The sequence below is a fragment of the Alosa sapidissima genome, chromosome 14, assembly GCF_018492685.1.
Source record: "Alosa sapidissima isolate fAloSap1 chromosome 14, fAloSap1.pri, whole genome shotgun sequence".
Taxonomy (NCBI): domain Eukaryota; kingdom Metazoa; phylum Chordata; class Actinopteri; order Clupeiformes; family Clupeidae; genus Alosa; species Alosa sapidissima.
In genome coordinates, this window is record NC_055970.1 from 30,654,647 (window position 1) to 30,671,618 (window position 16,972).

The 16,972-nt window shown below is 42.0% G+C and overlaps 1 protein-coding gene across 4 annotated transcripts in view; it reads right to left on the minus strand.

The window, feature by feature from the left end:
- Positions 1-11,627, minus strand: part of trpm7 (transient receptor potential cation channel, subfamily M, member 7) — a 32,150-nt gene extending 20,523 nt beyond the window's left edge. For 3 of the 4 annotated variants that reach the window (XM_042060962.1, XM_042060960.1, XM_042060959.1), the window contains exons 1-10: positions 11,453-11,627; positions 4,547-4,626; positions 3,793-3,831; positions 2,844-3,042; positions 2,515-2,728; positions 1,887-2,011; positions 1,338-1,509; positions 489-663; positions 211-334; positions 10-82 (exon numbers count right to left, since the gene is read on the minus strand). In XM_042060962.1, coding sequence (XP_041916896.1) covers positions 10-82; positions 211-334; positions 489-663; positions 1,338-1,509; positions 1,887-2,011; positions 2,515-2,728; positions 2,844-3,042; positions 3,793-3,831; positions 4,547-4,626; positions 11,453-11,455 — 1,204 coding nt within the window. In that variant the 5' untranslated portion in view covers positions 11,456-11,627. Of the gene's footprint in view, positions 1-9; positions 83-210; positions 335-488; positions 664-1,337; positions 1,510-1,886; positions 2,012-2,514; positions 2,729-2,843; positions 3,043-3,792; positions 3,832-4,546; positions 4,627-10,357; positions 10,376-11,452 lie in introns of those variants that run through there. The other variant, XM_042060961.1, reaches the window with a different exon arrangement.
- Between the last annotated feature and the right edge of the window lie 5,345 nt (positions 11,628-16,972).

The following is a 16,972-nucleotide window of genomic DNA, read 5'->3' on the forward strand; positions in this document are numbered from 1 at the left end:
TTCACCTACCTTTTAAGAAGGCTTTGAGTATGGCAACATCTATATCTTGGTGCTCCTCTGCTCCTACATGAAAGACTGTTATCTTTTATATTGCCAAAAGGGAAGATGGGGGGAAAAATACTTATTAGGACAGCAAAACTATGGTCAAAACAAATGATGTGTTACAAAATGGCTTAAATATGGTGTTTGGTGTAGATTGGTGTTATTTACCAATTCTTTGTTCTTCATGCATTCCATTAACGTCTGGAAAAGGTGGATGGCATCACTGTGGCTGAAGTTGAATGTCTTCTTGATTGTAGCAATGATGTCGGCCTCAACACCGTCTGGGAGTCCCCTGAAAGGCAATCATCAATACTCCTCATCACAAGCTGTTCATACTCTTAAAAACCTTAACCAAAAAAAAGGCCCTGTTGAGCACTATATTACTAATCCTTCATTGACCGTGAGACAGCTGGCTACACTGTAGTGTGCCGGTTTCCTTCACTCACCCTCCTTCTTCGGTCTGTTTGTGCACGTAGGCCAGGATGTCAGCGGCCCGGCCGGTACCCTCACACACCACCACGGGCACTGGGGGGCTCTCCTGCAGGTACTCCAGCACCGTCAGGATCACATTGGGGCCCCCCTCAAAGATCAGAGCCACCACTGGGACACCCTGACCGATCCCTGTCCACACACACACACACACACGTTTGTTTACATTGACGGATTTAACATAAACAAAATACACAGTAAAACACATCTGATAGTTTATGTCAGTGATGTTACTGAAGAGGCCCATCACATTCATCAATTCCAAATGATTCATTCTGATTATGTGGTCCTGTATTCGTTAACCATTACCTTTTCACTGCACTAAGAAACGTATTGCTAAGCAATTCTCACAAATATATTTAGTTCTGCAAAATGACTCATAATTCTAGGTTAAACATCATAGATAGAGAACAAGCAATTTTTCATTCATTTGCATGCTCTGGCAAATTACTGTTTTAAGGTCACAAGTCCGTAAACAGCAAAATAACAATTTAAGCTGCACTTAACTTGGAGTGATAACAGTGATCAGCCGTGGCCCCATAGAGGCAATTTCACAGCAGCAGTAGTCCTAAGAGTAAGCTATATTAAGACTATGTAGAGTCACAGCACATGCCTTATCTTGAAAGTTAAAAGTCTTGATTTAAAATGTGTTTTTAACTGGGCATCAAGTGGACAAGTCAGATACAGGGAGGACCCACACAAACATGCTTTTACACATTTCATGTGCCATTTCTCTAAAGAGTTTGGACTACTGTACTCCAGTAGCCCCAGCAGTGGATGGGCATGAGGCTGAAGGGAGCCCTTACTGGCATGGATCCTCTGCAGGTTAATGTGCTTCTCCAGCTCTCGCCGCAGGTTGACCTCCGCCCCGTATTTCCCCACTGTCCCATCATCCACTAGGATGAAATGCGAGTGGAGGTTGTTGAGCACGTTCAGCTTGCTCAGGGGGTTCAGCAGGGTTTGGTATGGGGCGACCACCTGCACAGTGAGAGGGCATGCGCTGTCATTTGGTTATCACGCTCTTGTTTATTTGTTATCTTTTCTATCTTTCTCCCGTGTTTTCCCCTAAGTGACTTTCTATCCCTTTTCACATGCCACTATTTACATAGAAACAGTTTCCTCTACAACTTTAAGGAGGCTAAACAATCCAGAGGTCTGAATACTTTGGACGACCTGTTCTCCAAACAACTTGGCCCACCATCAATCACATATATCTTAAGGCAAAATACCTTCATAATCTACACAAGATGTTATTATGTATATTGTTAAATCAAAGGAGACATTTGTGTTGTGTGGTGTTGTGTTGTGTTGAGTAAGGATTACATCCCAGAGGGCATTAGAGAGACTGGACTCACATCTCTTCCAATGAGGTCGTTCCTATTCTCTATAACCCCCCAGGGGGCAATCCCAATAGTGCAAATTTTCCGTGAGGATCTCGAAGAGTGCTCTTTCAGGGCGTCCCCAACATGTTTGGCCACACCTGCAAAATACAACATAAAAAACAAAACAGCAGCTCAGGTCAGCAAAGTTGAGTCTGCCAAGAGTTCCACCTGACGTGTTACTTATTCCCAAATCCCACAGAAAGTCAAAACAGAGGTGTGTTCAGTCACTGTCAGCTAAACAGGAAGACAGATGCCTTTTTAAACTAGCAGCCTCTTAAAATAGTGCTGCTCTACAGCATTAGGCCTGTCTGGCCCTTGACCCCATCATTACCAATCCCAGTAAATATCACGTTAGATAATTGGCCCACAGAGACATCTCCAAAAGCGTATCATTAACTCCTTGTTTCTTAGTCTTCCATTAGTGGCTCTTTGGCAGACACCACCCTAGATAAGCTGGCATCCAAAGTTTCATCCTGAGTTTTCAATGTTTTTTCCAATCAACTTCCTGACAAATGTTGTGTGTAATCATGCTTGTGTTGTTGGTCTCTGGTGTTTATTGTTGGAGTGGAGGGGTAACGGGGCGGTGCTATGAGGGTCTTGCCTGTGTTGACTCCACCAGTGAGGATCCATGCTCCGGTGGTGACAGCAGCTTTGATCAGGCCCTTCCCCACCACCTGCTTGATGCGTGGATGCAGGTCGAAGTTCTGGACGCCTCCATGGACAGATATGAGGATTTTGGGAAGCTCCATCTGCCATTCTTTTAGCATTAGGCGAAGGACACTCTCTGGCGTCGAATCGTAGGATAGTCGACAGTACTGCGGAGAGAGGACACAAGTGAGTCACGTCCTCAAGTTATTTAAAGTGCTTAAGCAACACTCTGTGATTTAAAGATGACCCAGAGCCAGTCCGACTGAGCTCGGGATGGCCCACCTTGGCTCTGTAGGAGTGGGATCCTCCCTGGAAGTTGATGGTGCCGTAGGCATCGGTGGGGTTCTCCTCGGTGTGCTTCTCCATAGACCACTCCTCCAGCTCGGGCATCTCATTCTCACCCAATTTCACATCCGAGTATTTCATGGCCAGGCTGGCGGTGAAGCCCGCATGCTGCCTGACCAGCCGCCCACAGCAGCACCTGTGGACACGAGGCCCCACAAAACTCTGCTTAACATGTGCAGTAATGACAGGAGTCCTACATGACATTTTATTTCCATAATGACTGGAACTAATGGCACTGTTGTGATAACATGTAATTGCCATTAAAACAAGTCATAACACATTCACAAAAGGTTGAGTAACCATACAAGTCTACATAGCATATTTCATGTCTAACTTTTGCTTATATTTCTCTGCTGTTTTAGAGTGGTGTTGGGTGTCATGGACCCCGGTAACCCAGAGGCCTGATACTAGATCAGTGCCGGGGGAGGGTGAATCCTTTGTTCCCGTAAACCCTTCGGCCACATGAGATTTTCCACCTCACACCCTCCTACATACAGTATATGCCAGTAAAGGCTGAACCCCATCCAAATTTCATGCTTTGAATAACAGTAGGGAACACAATTACATCCTGGCCTTCGAAGCCCAGGAACTAATTGCTTCCTGCAGAGGGGTGGTGCACAGTTTTGTATACCAGCCCTGCCTAAAACTGGAGATCTGAGGCCAAACTCAGCTGATAACGCTGCTACAGTTACAGCCAATCTGGTCATGTGCTAGCAAGACATTCTACACATTTAAAAATGCATTTAAAAAAACATTTACAGATGGTGTTGTCTAAAATGATGGATAAAAGTCATCTTTGGCAAACTACTGGCCAGCGCTTTTTATAGTGGTTTGTAGTTAGAGATAATGAAAATCACACTGAATGAAGGAAACGCCAGACACTTACCGCACTAGCTGCTGGCAGACCTGACATCCTGGAAGACATCTAGACAAATAAAGAAAAACAATACATATCAATATTTGCAATACACATATAGTGCTTGTGTGTAAAACAAATCTACACTACTGGTAACGTGTTACTGATTTCTGCTTCATGTTAACAACAAGGGTTTATACAAACCCCCACTTCTGTTAAAGGTCAAAATCCCTGTACACAGCTCTTCTTGCTCCAGGTGCTGATGGTGTGCAGTATAACTATTGAAAAGTCAAAAGAGTAGTATACATCACACACTGGAGTGTGTGATGTATACTACTCTTTTGACCCCACTTCTGTTAGTTTAGCAGTTCATCAAATCACTCAGTAACAAAATGTCAGGCTCCAGGTCCTGGAATGTTCTGACTGACTTATTGCCTTGAGCACTCAAGAACTCAATGGACTAGAGAGGAATAGTCAACTTATTGGTTTGGATAGACAGCAAAGAATTTGATCTGTTCAGACAACGAATGATAAAGAATGATGATTCTAAGCTCAAGCTCCAAATAGAATCCTTCTATAGACTTTCCACATGAAAGTGTGACATTCCAAGGTTTGGCAAAACTGCAGAGGTTGAAAGTCAGCAATGTGACTGTTACACAAGAGTTTTGGACAGACTAAGATTCTTGATGCCATTTTTTCTGTGCTTTATATTGGGCATTAGACACACAATTTACATTTCAGTGGCATTGTCATTGAACATAAGGAGCAAGCAACCATACTATACCTGTGGGGGTCTTTCGACACTGGTAGTATATATACACATTCCCTCTTGGTGAAAGTTCTTTCTATCCAGGATTTCTGGGACTGCACAGAACCAAAAGATCACAGATCGCTTAGACAAAGGCAAAACAGGAAGATTACAAGTTAATGTAAACACAAAGATGCAAAGGACAGTAAGGAAAATGACAGGAGAGCGAATGTGGGTAAAATAATTGATATTATTAAATAGATGAATCAAACATCATTTTTTTCTTCCAGTTGTTCATAAACAGCATTTCCATTTCATAAAAACCAGAGGCATGCAGCAGCCATTCCAAAGCCCTCTGAAGTTCTCCTGCAGCAGCATTGTTGAAGCGCATCTCAAATCAACCAAAATGGCAGAGGTTATAAGTGCCCCGCTAATCCAGGCTTTATTGAAAATCCTACAGGATCAGTACACTACTTAATAAACAAATAAATGTAATCAGGGAAAATCCTTTGTACCCCTAGTCCAGCGGAGGCCATTCACAGGCACAAACTCAATCACTCCACGCACTGCTTCCGGCAAGAAGTTGCATACAGCTGGAGGGATTTAAACTCCTAAGAATTTTTAATTAAAATTTCGAGCTCCACTACCTTCTGGTTTTTTGACAAAAATAATTCAGGGGCCCCAAAGACATCTGAGCCACGACATACACTCAAGCACACAGCAACAATGTCAAAGTCTCAACACACCGCCTGGTGAAGAAACGCTGACACCATGTGAGGAATATCTATACTAATTAGCCAATTGCATTTGCGTCGGCCATAATGAAAATTGAGCCAGGCGCTCTGACAGATGTACCTCAAAGTCATCTTCTTCGTCTCGCTGCTTCAAAGCTCGGTACAGGAACATAACCCCAGTTCTTCCAGCATCGCCCACACCACCCAAGCTGTCCAAATCCCTTAATCACTCTTTTGTTTTCATGCGACCGGTTTGCTCCAGGTGTCAAAGTCTAAAACCACGTATCGGAATCTTCCACACAAAAAAAAGAACTTTTCCAGGTTAAAGGCTGAACAATCAGACAGAGGGTTCCGTCCGGCTACATCTCCGCCCTGGTTAATTTGTAAGGGTGAGGAGAAGTGGAGGTTTGGGGCTTGATGAATGTCTCTGCGCCAAGGCAGATTATTGGAGAGGAGCGAGGGGCTGGAACTGAGGGTGATCTATGCCATGGACACCACAGCACCTGGAGAAGCATGCAGACACATTAGGCTGGCTCCCACATCAAAGGAGGTGGCCTCCCTGATTGCCCGTTTGCACGGCTAACACTAAAGTGGGAGTGCTCTCGAGAGCAAATCTGACCTAGCCACATGTTTCTGTCAGACTACCTTGGCGCTACTATTTGGAAGCGTTCCTCACTCATATTAGACGTTATTTAAGTATGAGGACAAGTGCATATAGTGTTCTAACGGTGTACAGGGGAAAAAATCTACAGACACAGTCTTGAGTTAATCTCAGACTGATCATCAGTAGCCCAACAACAGCAGGATGCAGTCCCTCGCTGGAAATTATTTCATAAGTGGCTTCCCCACATACAAGGCTTAACAATATGCAAAAGAGGCTTACTTGGAGGGGCCATGCCAACAGGAACCACAGTAACATTTGCCAGAAAGTTTTTGCACATTTTATGAACACCATCCTGATTAGCTTAAGAGGCACTTTTAAGGAATCCAAGGCAATGAGTTGAATGATGAAAGCATACCTCACCAATAGGCATATATTCACTTCAACACTTCCACTGGTTTCAGCTAATGAGTGGCACCATTCATGCCAGATTTTACGAGAACCATCATGAGATTAGTGTGTATCGGAGGAAAGGCCTCTGCTCAAAACCAGACCGATTTGTCTGTGTTAGGGGTTTAAAGGTACGTATTTGCACCGAACCGCTTAGTTACAGGATGTTAGGTTCAATAAAGATGTGTACTGAATGTACCGAATGCAGTCTTCAGCAGTAGGCTTTTTTTTTCGTGTGGACCATGTTTCAAATGGGAGTTTCCATACAAACATATTAAGTGGCGGACCATATGTCAGTTTAGTTCATGAATGGCAAAAAAACATGACACCTTTTCAAAACACTATTCCTGCTAATATGTGTTCAGTATCAGCAATATTGTCAGTGAATGATAGACTAAACCACTGCTGCTAGCCTAAGTGATACGCAGAACTACGCTAGCCTGGGTTTTCCCATGCTTACTGATTATACACTATTTTATTAACGCTGCTAAGCAGCCTGGATTCCATGGACTTTGTTTTCACCTCAACGAAGGAACCAATCACAGAGCGGAGGGGGGGACAGCAAGACCATGACGACACACCGAAGCGGTTATGAGCTACGTACAGACGAATTTGATAGACATCCGTAGCGCCCAATAAACGGCTCTGGGCATTCGTAAACCACATTTCAAATACGAGAAAATGTACATGTAGTTCCCAGACCGCATCTCAATGAGATGAGGTTTTGGCGCCAGGCTAGAACTACGCAGTATACCCACTTAAAAGCATCATAAGCTCAGTATACCCACTTAAAATTAGCCTGGAGATTCCAGACCCAAATCCGAAAGATTAATGGTCTGGCCATGAATAATGTAATGGCACAACTCGAGGGGCGGCACCAAGCATGCATTTGAAAATCTCACTGCACGCAATTGACTGTATACGACCAATGTTTACGGACTTGATTCCGGACTTCGACGCAATTGGATAACACTACGACTGTCATCTGTTTAGCTCGCCTCTGGCCCGCCTATATCAGATACACCGATGTGATTGGTTCCCCGCGATACAAGGGACAAAAGTAACGTGCATCATTACTCATTGCCAGAGTGACTCGCTAAGCACATTGATTCTCAGGGTAACTAAAATAGGCAAGGATACGTATTAACATTTGGAGTTGATCAGAGTATACCCACTACAGCTAACTAGACTACATCACAGTATACCCACTACAGCTAACTAGACTACATCACAGTATACCCACTACAGCTAACTAGACTACACGACTGGCTAGCAGTACTTACAGGCTTACTGTACCAAAAATTAACCGAACCGTGACTTCAACACAAGAGGTATGTACCAAATTGTGATTTTTGTGTACTGTTACACCCCTAGTGTGTAGCATGTCATAGCTGTCCCTAAATAGGACGGTAACTACTTAATTGGGCTGCTAATGCTAGGCTAAGGTCCCTGAGCTGCAGCCTGCAGGCCGCGCTGGAGCAGCGACCACACGGCTCCCCTGAGTGGGCCTTTGCTCCTCCTCATTCCCACACCGGTGGACTGTGGCACCGCCTCAAGCCTTTTTCCCACACTGTAGTGGAGGAGGAATGGCCTGCAGTAACAGTTAACCTTCCTCACTTTCTAGTGCCCTTACTTGAGCAATTGTCTCAAGATAAGATCTATCCCGTCACTTCACTCACATTCACAGACACACACACGCTCAGACACACAGGCACACATACACCTAACTGTGCAGTCTGTTAACCAGACTTGCATTATCTGAGCACAAAGGTGCATAATTATCTAAAACTAAACACAGAAGCCAGCAGGGGTATATTACCACTAGACTGCCCTTTACAGATGAAATGCACCAGTAGGGGGACAATATCTTACACTATCTAAGGGAAAAAACATTTAAAATCTTTTGAACTTTGTTCCCTTTTTAAATATCATTCTATTCAAGAATGCCAACTTGACAACACATGTTAACCCAACAATTACTGCTTTCCCAGAAGGGCTCATAAAAATGGATTCTGTGAACTGGAGAGCACACAACTTTCTGTGAAAGAAGGCTAGAGAAATCACACTTGACAAACCAGTTTTCAACAGCATGTGACTACAGGTCTTAAGCTTGCCCTTTATCTATAAATAAAGCAGAGTGCAAACACAAAACTTCCACGCTGCTTCTTTAGGACTAGACGCCATATGACATGTCTAAAACTCTCCACTGCAAAAAAAAAAAAAAAAAAAAAAAAAAAAAAAACTCTTTCTCTCTAACAAATACTTGCAACGTTTATGTTTTTTTCCCCTTTTCAAACCGAGGGCCTTGCTTCCATGGGTAATTGTAGCTTTGTCATGAAAATGAACACAAAGGCTAAACACACACACACACACACACATGCACAGGCACGCGTGCGCACACACAAACAGAGAGACCACATAAAGGTGGAAAGGGAGGCTTGAGCTGCCTGCTCACACTGAGCTATAGGAGTACAAACTACCCAACTAGTGTTACTGTACATCAGCTGTGCACTGTGCCCTACATCCACACGGGATCCGCGAGTCCTTCAGGCGCTGCTCTGATGAAGAGGATGCTGCTGTTAGTGCCGCATCCCTACACCAAGGCTTTTTATGGAAACGCACCACCACAAGCATGAGAACTGAGAGGATGCCGCATGTCATTCATAAAAACACACACACACAGCAATTCACAGCACAGGTCCAGATTATGTTAAGCCCAACTCATCCCAGGTGTGAGATCCACTCTGGTCTCCCTTTTCTTACAGAAGATATTGATGTTGCGCTGGACTCCCAGCTGATCTATTCTGAGCTATTTGATATTCACCCCCTGACCTTCTACATTGCATTATCGAGCATCTCTATCTGTTATGCCCCCCACCCCCATCCCCAGGCCAGATTAAAAGAAAGAGTTTCTGGGCGTCGCTCTACACAACTGGCAGTCAGCCATGAGAAAATGGCCTGCATGGCATCAAGGCAACTGCCTTAATATTGTCTCACAATCAAAACCTCAGGAAGAGGGCAGAGCTAACAAGACCTGATCATAGAAATAATCCTTCAGTGGTAAGGCTTAATGTGTTACAAGGCCTATGTGTGGTATGGTAATTGCTTTGCAGTGCTCAAAAGCTGCATGTAGAAAACATGGAGGGTTACAAGATTTTTATATACTATTAGTCTTGATTTATGCTTAACCTTTTACCACTTTATGTCCATCCTGTGACTGCTAAACCCATGGTTGGGGCGGAGGTCCCGTCCTTCCAGAACCACTGCTGAGTAGGAAAGCAGCAGGAGTAAGCTGAAACATGTGATGGTCTTAGAGGCTACAGTGTGAGGGAAAAGACCTCTCCACATGCCTGCCAGCAGTCACGCCACAGAGAAGGTCCACAGGCATCAGGCAAACAAAGAAGTTGTTTGGCAGATTTCAATGCCAATTTTATATGCACTGCTGCTATTGTAAGTGTATTGTAAATGCAAAGATGGGATGTAGATGAAGTCATTCAGACTGTATCATCATGTCAGCTGATTCAAGACACAACACCCCCCCCCCCCCCCAACCCCCAGAAGACGAGTCTGTCAGAGACATAAGACTTTTTTGTTTTTAGAAATAAACCAATAAACCACTCTTGATTACCTTACATGTGTATGATCTATCTGTAAGAATCATGGTAATCATAATAGATAATTGTTAATAATAGAACCGTAGCATCTTCACGCTTTCCTCTGCTGTAATTTGCAAGTCATTTTGAATAAAAGCGTACTGTTGCTTCATTAACATAGACTGCACTAACCATATCTTTGTCCTGCAAAAGGGGACAAAGTAATAATGACATGTTCAGAAAAGCTGGGTTTTCCTACACTGTGTTATCTGCAAGGGACATGCCATTTCACCAGAATTCAACAATGAGGTTGGATATCCTTGTATGGATTTCTGGTAAGGATTTCAACTACTAGGGATTTCCATTAACATTATGCCACATTTCCAGAGCTAGAGTATTTCCAGAGTTACAAACCAAACATTTGTGATATGACACAAAATACATAGGAGTAAGATAAACCATTTCTAACCTGAACCCTGAAACAAACGCGTAATCTGTCAGATCAATCACCCAGGAGTCATGCTGCTGAGGAAGTTGGTGACGCCAAATTGTGTTGAGCTACTGGCGCGAGCCAGAGTGGTGCAAAGTGACTGTCCTGTGCAAGCCACGCTGACAGCACACCTGTCCTTCCATGGGTTGCGCGCTCACTGACAGATCATGTAAGAGCATGTGATGAAACTTATGGTAATTACTCAGCGTCTTCTGAGAGACAACCAACATAACTAAGGGTCATGCGACTAGCAAATATTATCTATTCTAGCTAGGAGAGCTCGGTAATGTTAACGTTAAACTTTGACAAAAACATTAACGTTAACCAGTCATAATACGAATAACAAATTACCCATTTTCACGTGGGTCACCTAATGCTAAACCTTCTGATATCCTCATGTCTAAAATTACATTTTGATCCCAAGGACAAACCGATTAAAGATATAAAGTTAAGCAAGCCATCTGGTTGATGTCAAGATGAATAGCCAGTCTGACAATTCTAACTGCTGTTTTCAAATTAGTTGTTTGTTAGCAAAAAGCTTAAGAGCCTAGACCATTTACCATCTAGCATATGAACAAAATAGCCAAGAAACCATATCAAACACTGGGTTGTTAAACAGCAAATATGATAACTCAACATTACTTTCGAACTCAGATGAGCTGGGTGGCTAGCCTTACTTTCCTTTAGCTAACAACATTAGCTAAGTAGCTAGCTCATCAGAGAACGTTGGTCAGTGAGAGCATGCATGCACGAGTGGGCAAGTAACGCAAATTGCACATACCCATCCCTTAAATATTATTTGCACACCTCACTGACTACTGGTAGGGATAATGGGGCTAAACCCTAGTTAGCAGCCCGACAGAGTGTAACTTGCCGGTTAGAGAACTTAATTTTATCGGACGCACTACTAGCTATTGTCATCGGTCCCAGGCTTGACAGTCGGCATGCAACGACTTGCTCAAGAGACATTCCACTAACTCGTCTGACTGAAAGAGCTAGCCTGCTGCTCCAAATCTGTGTGAGTCCCCCAGCATTACAAGGACGGGTAGAAAAGTATGAAATATCAAGTCGTACCATTCTCTTCACCGTTCAGACTCAGGAAGAGCTGTTTCGTGGTTTTTAGCCATCTATTGACGGTGTTATCAGTTAGCCTTGAAAGGAAAGCCCAGTTGACGTTGGAGAAATCTGCCTCCGCTCCAGCTCCAGCGGAAGGTTGCTTTTTCATAATTGTGCGACTCCGAACTGACGCTGCGTGACGAGTCAGCTGAGTCAGCCCGCAGGTTAGTCACGTGAGGCAGGAGGAGCAACAACGAAAAAACTCAGACACATCACCGCCACAGACAGTATCACGCAGGGCCATTTTATGATTGGGCATAGTCTTGCATGTGACTTATACGAGGCTACAATCCAAGACATTGAGAAGCAGTAGCTCTGAAGTATTCTTCTGTACAAAGTTTATCAGTACCTTCTGAGGTTGACCTTATAACATAAAAGCTTCTACTCTTTGATGCAGATATGGAAGTTAGTTGGTGGAGTGGTTGCCTATATGTGTGCAAATGTAAACAGCCTTATCCACAATTTGCTGATGTCTTTAATTGTAATTTAGCAGGAGGATATATTTCAGGGGTCATTCAATCAAATGTCTGCAAGTAGTTGAGGTAGGCCTACACCAATAGGCTTCTACAATGCTGACAAGGGTCCACCATTGTGGTGTGTTGGTATATTTCTTGCAATAGAGCAACATGCCATCAGACAGTTCTAGTAGGCTATTGGTCTGTTTTAGATAGGCTACTTCGGCTCGTCCTATACCTATATGACTATTAAATAGCTTTAGTGGCCTACTTATGACAACTAAACTCACTGGACATTGCAGTGAAAATGCAGGTCTAAATGTGGGTGGTGACACTGACAGACATGATGATTAAGCAGCCCATGCACATTTCTACATGTGCCAACACCAGCAACTTAATGGTTTGTAGGCTATGGGCCCTTCCACTATACCACATTTTCAGAGGATAATATTGTGTGTATTGCACTGCATTTATTTGATATGTTCATTGATAAAGATTATACCAACAGGTTATAACCTTTTTGGTTTCTAGCTCCACCAGTTATGTTTCATTATTAAGTAGCAGTGGAAGCAAAACTTGTGCTGTAGCCTACCTATTGTTGTTGCCTACTGTCCAGCACCACTTGCCATGGGTTACGGGAATAGTTGGCAAGTGACACGGGACAGTTTGCCACACGTCACAAACATCAGTAGTTTTTACTCCTGCCTTAATATTCAAATAACACAAAAAGTACAAAAACTAAAAACTGACCTCAAACAAATTCTTAGTTGCACTCTCTTCTGATTTTTCTGGTCTCCAGAATATGAAAACAGATTTGTGTATCAACAAATAATTTTTTCTTCTTTCCTCTCCTCATCAATTGTCTAACGACCCTTCAGACTTCCCTGGATCATATACAACCTTTTACAAAGTAAACTAGCTCCACCTCCTGCAACTAACAGTAACATGCTGCTACACTGATGCTTCCGTTTTAATAATCTAATAATGTCATATAAGAGAGCCCAAATCATGTTTTCATTTTATAACTTCACCTGCTGGTAATGTTTAAAGCAACAATTCAGGCTTTTATCAGGTAACTAGTTTTGGCAAATTCATGTTGATGGTATGCCGTGTGATTAATACCTGTGTTGTTACACCAACACTCGGCTGCTTGAAGTGTGAATTTTTCATACAGGACTTCCACTTTTAATGGAGTTACTTTGATGCTTTTACTGAAGAAAAGGGCTGTGAAAGAGGTGGAAATCTAGTTTACATTCTGCATAACTTCCCTTAAAGTTTTAAATAACAGTGAGAGATGTTCTCTATCAGAGATGGTAAAGGTACACACTGTCCACTCAAATAGAAGTAGATACTTCTGTAAAAAAGACTCAAGTCAAAAGTACAAGTAGTGATTCAACTTCTTTACTCAAGTAAAAGAAAGTAACTAGTGCATCCTCTGAAATGTAGGCTACTTGAAGTATAAAAGAAAAAAGTATACTAGTCTTTCTGAAGGACTATTTTACCAGTTGTTTCTGTAAAAAGAAGCAGACTAGCCTACGGTGATATTTTAATTTAATATATCTAATTCCTTAAAACTATTTCACTGTCCCTATGAAATTTCATAACAAAAATTCAAGCAAACTTGTTGCCTACTACCAATCCAAGGATGAACTTGCAGAGAAACAAACATTCTGTTTGTCTGTACATTCTGATAAAGTACTGAATCCAACAAAGAAGTTTTCCATTATCATGTAACCATTGTTTTGGTGCTGTCCCTTAGGTGGCACCCCTACAGTTGCAGTCAACCCCCTTTTTGAATCACTATTGATGTCCCTTCCATTAAGGTTGAAATTAGCCTTGATGTTGGGAAAGCACACAATGACCTTAAATACACATAACTGATAACTCGCCTCAAATGCAGTAACACAAGCAGCAAGCCAGTTTTGAAAATGTTAGGAGTAGAAAGTACAGATATTTCTGTGAAAAATGTAGAGTAAAGTAAAAAGTTATTTAAAATAAATACTCAAGTACAGATACCTGAAAAGGCTACTTAAGGACAGTACTTATTTGTACTTTGTTCCTTCCCACCTCTGTTCTCTATATTGTAGGTCTATTTTGGTTATGGCAATAGTAAGGTCAGATGGGAACATCATAAGAAGGCACTCTTTGCAAAATAAGAATGCATCTGGTCATGTAAAATAGAGAGAGCATAGCAGAGCATTTTAAACCCCCATTTAAAATATTTAGCTGATCGCTTTTAGTGTTGGATTTGGATAGTCACAGTTCTTTAATAACAATTTGGCCCCTTTGTATTCCAATAGTATATTTGTGAGGACTAACTAAGCAGTGTGTTGCTGTTTGAGCAAACATGCTAAATAAGATTCCAATGAGTGGAAATCCCCTGTGTTTGTATAGTCCACATATCTCAGTTAAGTTCAAGCCATTACATATTATCAGTCCTTATTTTCATAGGTTTCAGTCCATGCTTAAAAAATTGCAAAATGCAAATATCCAAAATCCATGAAACGAGCGCATTCGATTCTCATAAATCTGATTCTGAATAAAAATATGAAATAAGGGGGGTGTTCTGTTCTAGCTCTGTTTTGAGGAGGGTTCTTACCCCTCAAGCTTGAAGGCAAACCCTAGCTCTGTTTTTCATCACCAACCAACTGGAAAAAGGTCCACATATGTTCTGAGAAGTAACTGTATTGACACACTATATCCATCTAGTCCCATTGGGGTTGCATTGTGAATAATGTCATGTCATATGCATCTTCTTGCATTCCAGTTGACAAGAGTGTTGATAGTCAATAGTAAACTGCATCATGAAAACATCAGCAACACTTTTTAATGTGTGTAAGTTGCTTACAAAAAATAACATCAAAAAAGACTTAAAGTGTAATTCCAGCAAAAAAAAAGGCCCAAGGGTGTTTTTCTGCATTAAAACACATCAAATAAGCCGTGGAGACAGTATTTTTCGTTGATCAACCACTACAGAGCCTGCTCCGGTATTCGCTATAGCCCCAAATAGGGGAGAAACAGCGGATTAGCTAAGGGCCATGAGCAAAACGCTTCTCAAATAGCATTTCTTTAACCAGTAATATTGTTCAAAACAGCATCAAACCTCGTCAGTAGCTTGCTCAAGGTCCCTACACATAAAATGAATCACTAACAACATAGATAACGAACCCGGAGTTTATTAAAGAAGATTGTTAATCTCACAGAAGACTAAGATCTCACACAGAGCATGACGTCTATTGCCGGAAGGTAATGCCTTATACGGACTTTCCTTCGAGAGGAGCTGGTAGGGGGACAGTTGGTAAGTGTTCTTTTAGTCTTCTGTAATAAACTTCAGGTTCGCGTGTGGTGTGTGATTATTAGTATCACTGTATAACTATTTGTGTAAGCAGAAATATTGTTGTGCTGAGCTCTAAGAATAGAGAGTTCAAGTTATATGTTGTTGTGCTGATTTCTAAGAACAGAGAGTACAACTTAAGTGTGCACCCAGACAGACAGGAACTGCACCCTGTCTGGGTGTGTGTAAGAAGAGTATGTCACAATGAAGTCGCTATGTCTTGCTTCCTATTTTCTGTGTGCATCTGTACAATAAAAGACACAGCTTTTGGGCTGCAGAGTCAGAGACTGATGGTGTGAGGAATTCTTCCTTACATTAGCAGGCTCCTCTTGGTAGTTTGTGGGCACATTTATTGGCCTTTTAGCCTCTTTTAATTTATTTGATGAGGAACTGATAAAGACTGAGCAGCAGAAAAGTCATAGTCGATACATAAATCGTTTATTATTAGAATTAGGCTATTGATAGCCTACTATTACTTTACTACTATTACTGTTATTATTATTATTATTATTATTCGGATGAGGCAAAGGAATGTAAATCTGAGTCTGAAATGTTGGCTACAAACAGTCTATACTGCTGTAACTGCACTGCTGCTACTATTAATTGTTAACTTCCGGGAACTATTTGAGGCTTCCTATAGCTGCCATTGTTGGAAAAAAATGGAACAGCGTCAATGGAGTTGTCTATGGCTCTGGTACAGATACACCTTGTCAAATATTAGGCTACTCCAATACAAGTGAAAGTCAAAATCTAATTGAGTTGAAGTAATCAAAAATCAAAAGCACAACCATTTTTCCTTTTTAATGTAATATTTTTTATACACAATAATAAGATGTAAATCCTTTGGATGGTCACTAGGTCGTCACTAGCACTGTGTATTCATTCACATGAGTGCATTCACACTGATAATTTTGACAACAAAGTGCACTGCAAGTAGGCTACACGGATGGTGCACTCAAAATGGTAAACAAGTTGAGCGTGGAGCGCTGGACACTCTTCGCCCTCAATGATCGCATGACCATGATGATAGAACACTTTGTTTAATTAATGGTCTAAAAAAATAGCCTGCATCAGTCCTCTTTCTTCAAATCCCCATGCATATTATAGTAGGCCTATTGGTATAACAAATGACTAGACATTTTTATATTGTAAAAAAGGGGCGGGGGCATTTACGTTCAGTTGTGAAGACCAATAGGCTACTCTACATAGCCTACATAACATGTGTTGCTGGCTGCACTGCATTCTAAGCCATTCTAACATTTTGAATGACAAAACAGCTATGGGGTGTGATGGCTTAGAATGCAGTGCAGCCAGCAACATATTTGGGAACATTGAGTACAATGCTCCAGGCATCTTGGAGGAGAATGCACTTTAGGCCTAGTTCTTGACTTGTTAGGGACCAGTTGGGGCATGTTTCATGTCTCTGTTGCTGAGATAGTTTCGATCGTCAAGGTCATAATCGCCAAGCATCTTGTAGGGGCTGTTTTTAAAGAGTAGCCTAGAGATTGTCTGTGCTGTGGCGAGTGAGATAAGGTAGGCTATGTGTTGCGTGATATCTCTGCACCCAAGTAGCAGTGCTTCACCCCAATATACTGTAGTCTCAAGTCAATATATCTGCCTAAATCGTCTTGTCTTCTTAATCTGCATTGGCAGTTGTAGCCTACTCGTTGTGAATACCAGGCCAAGTAA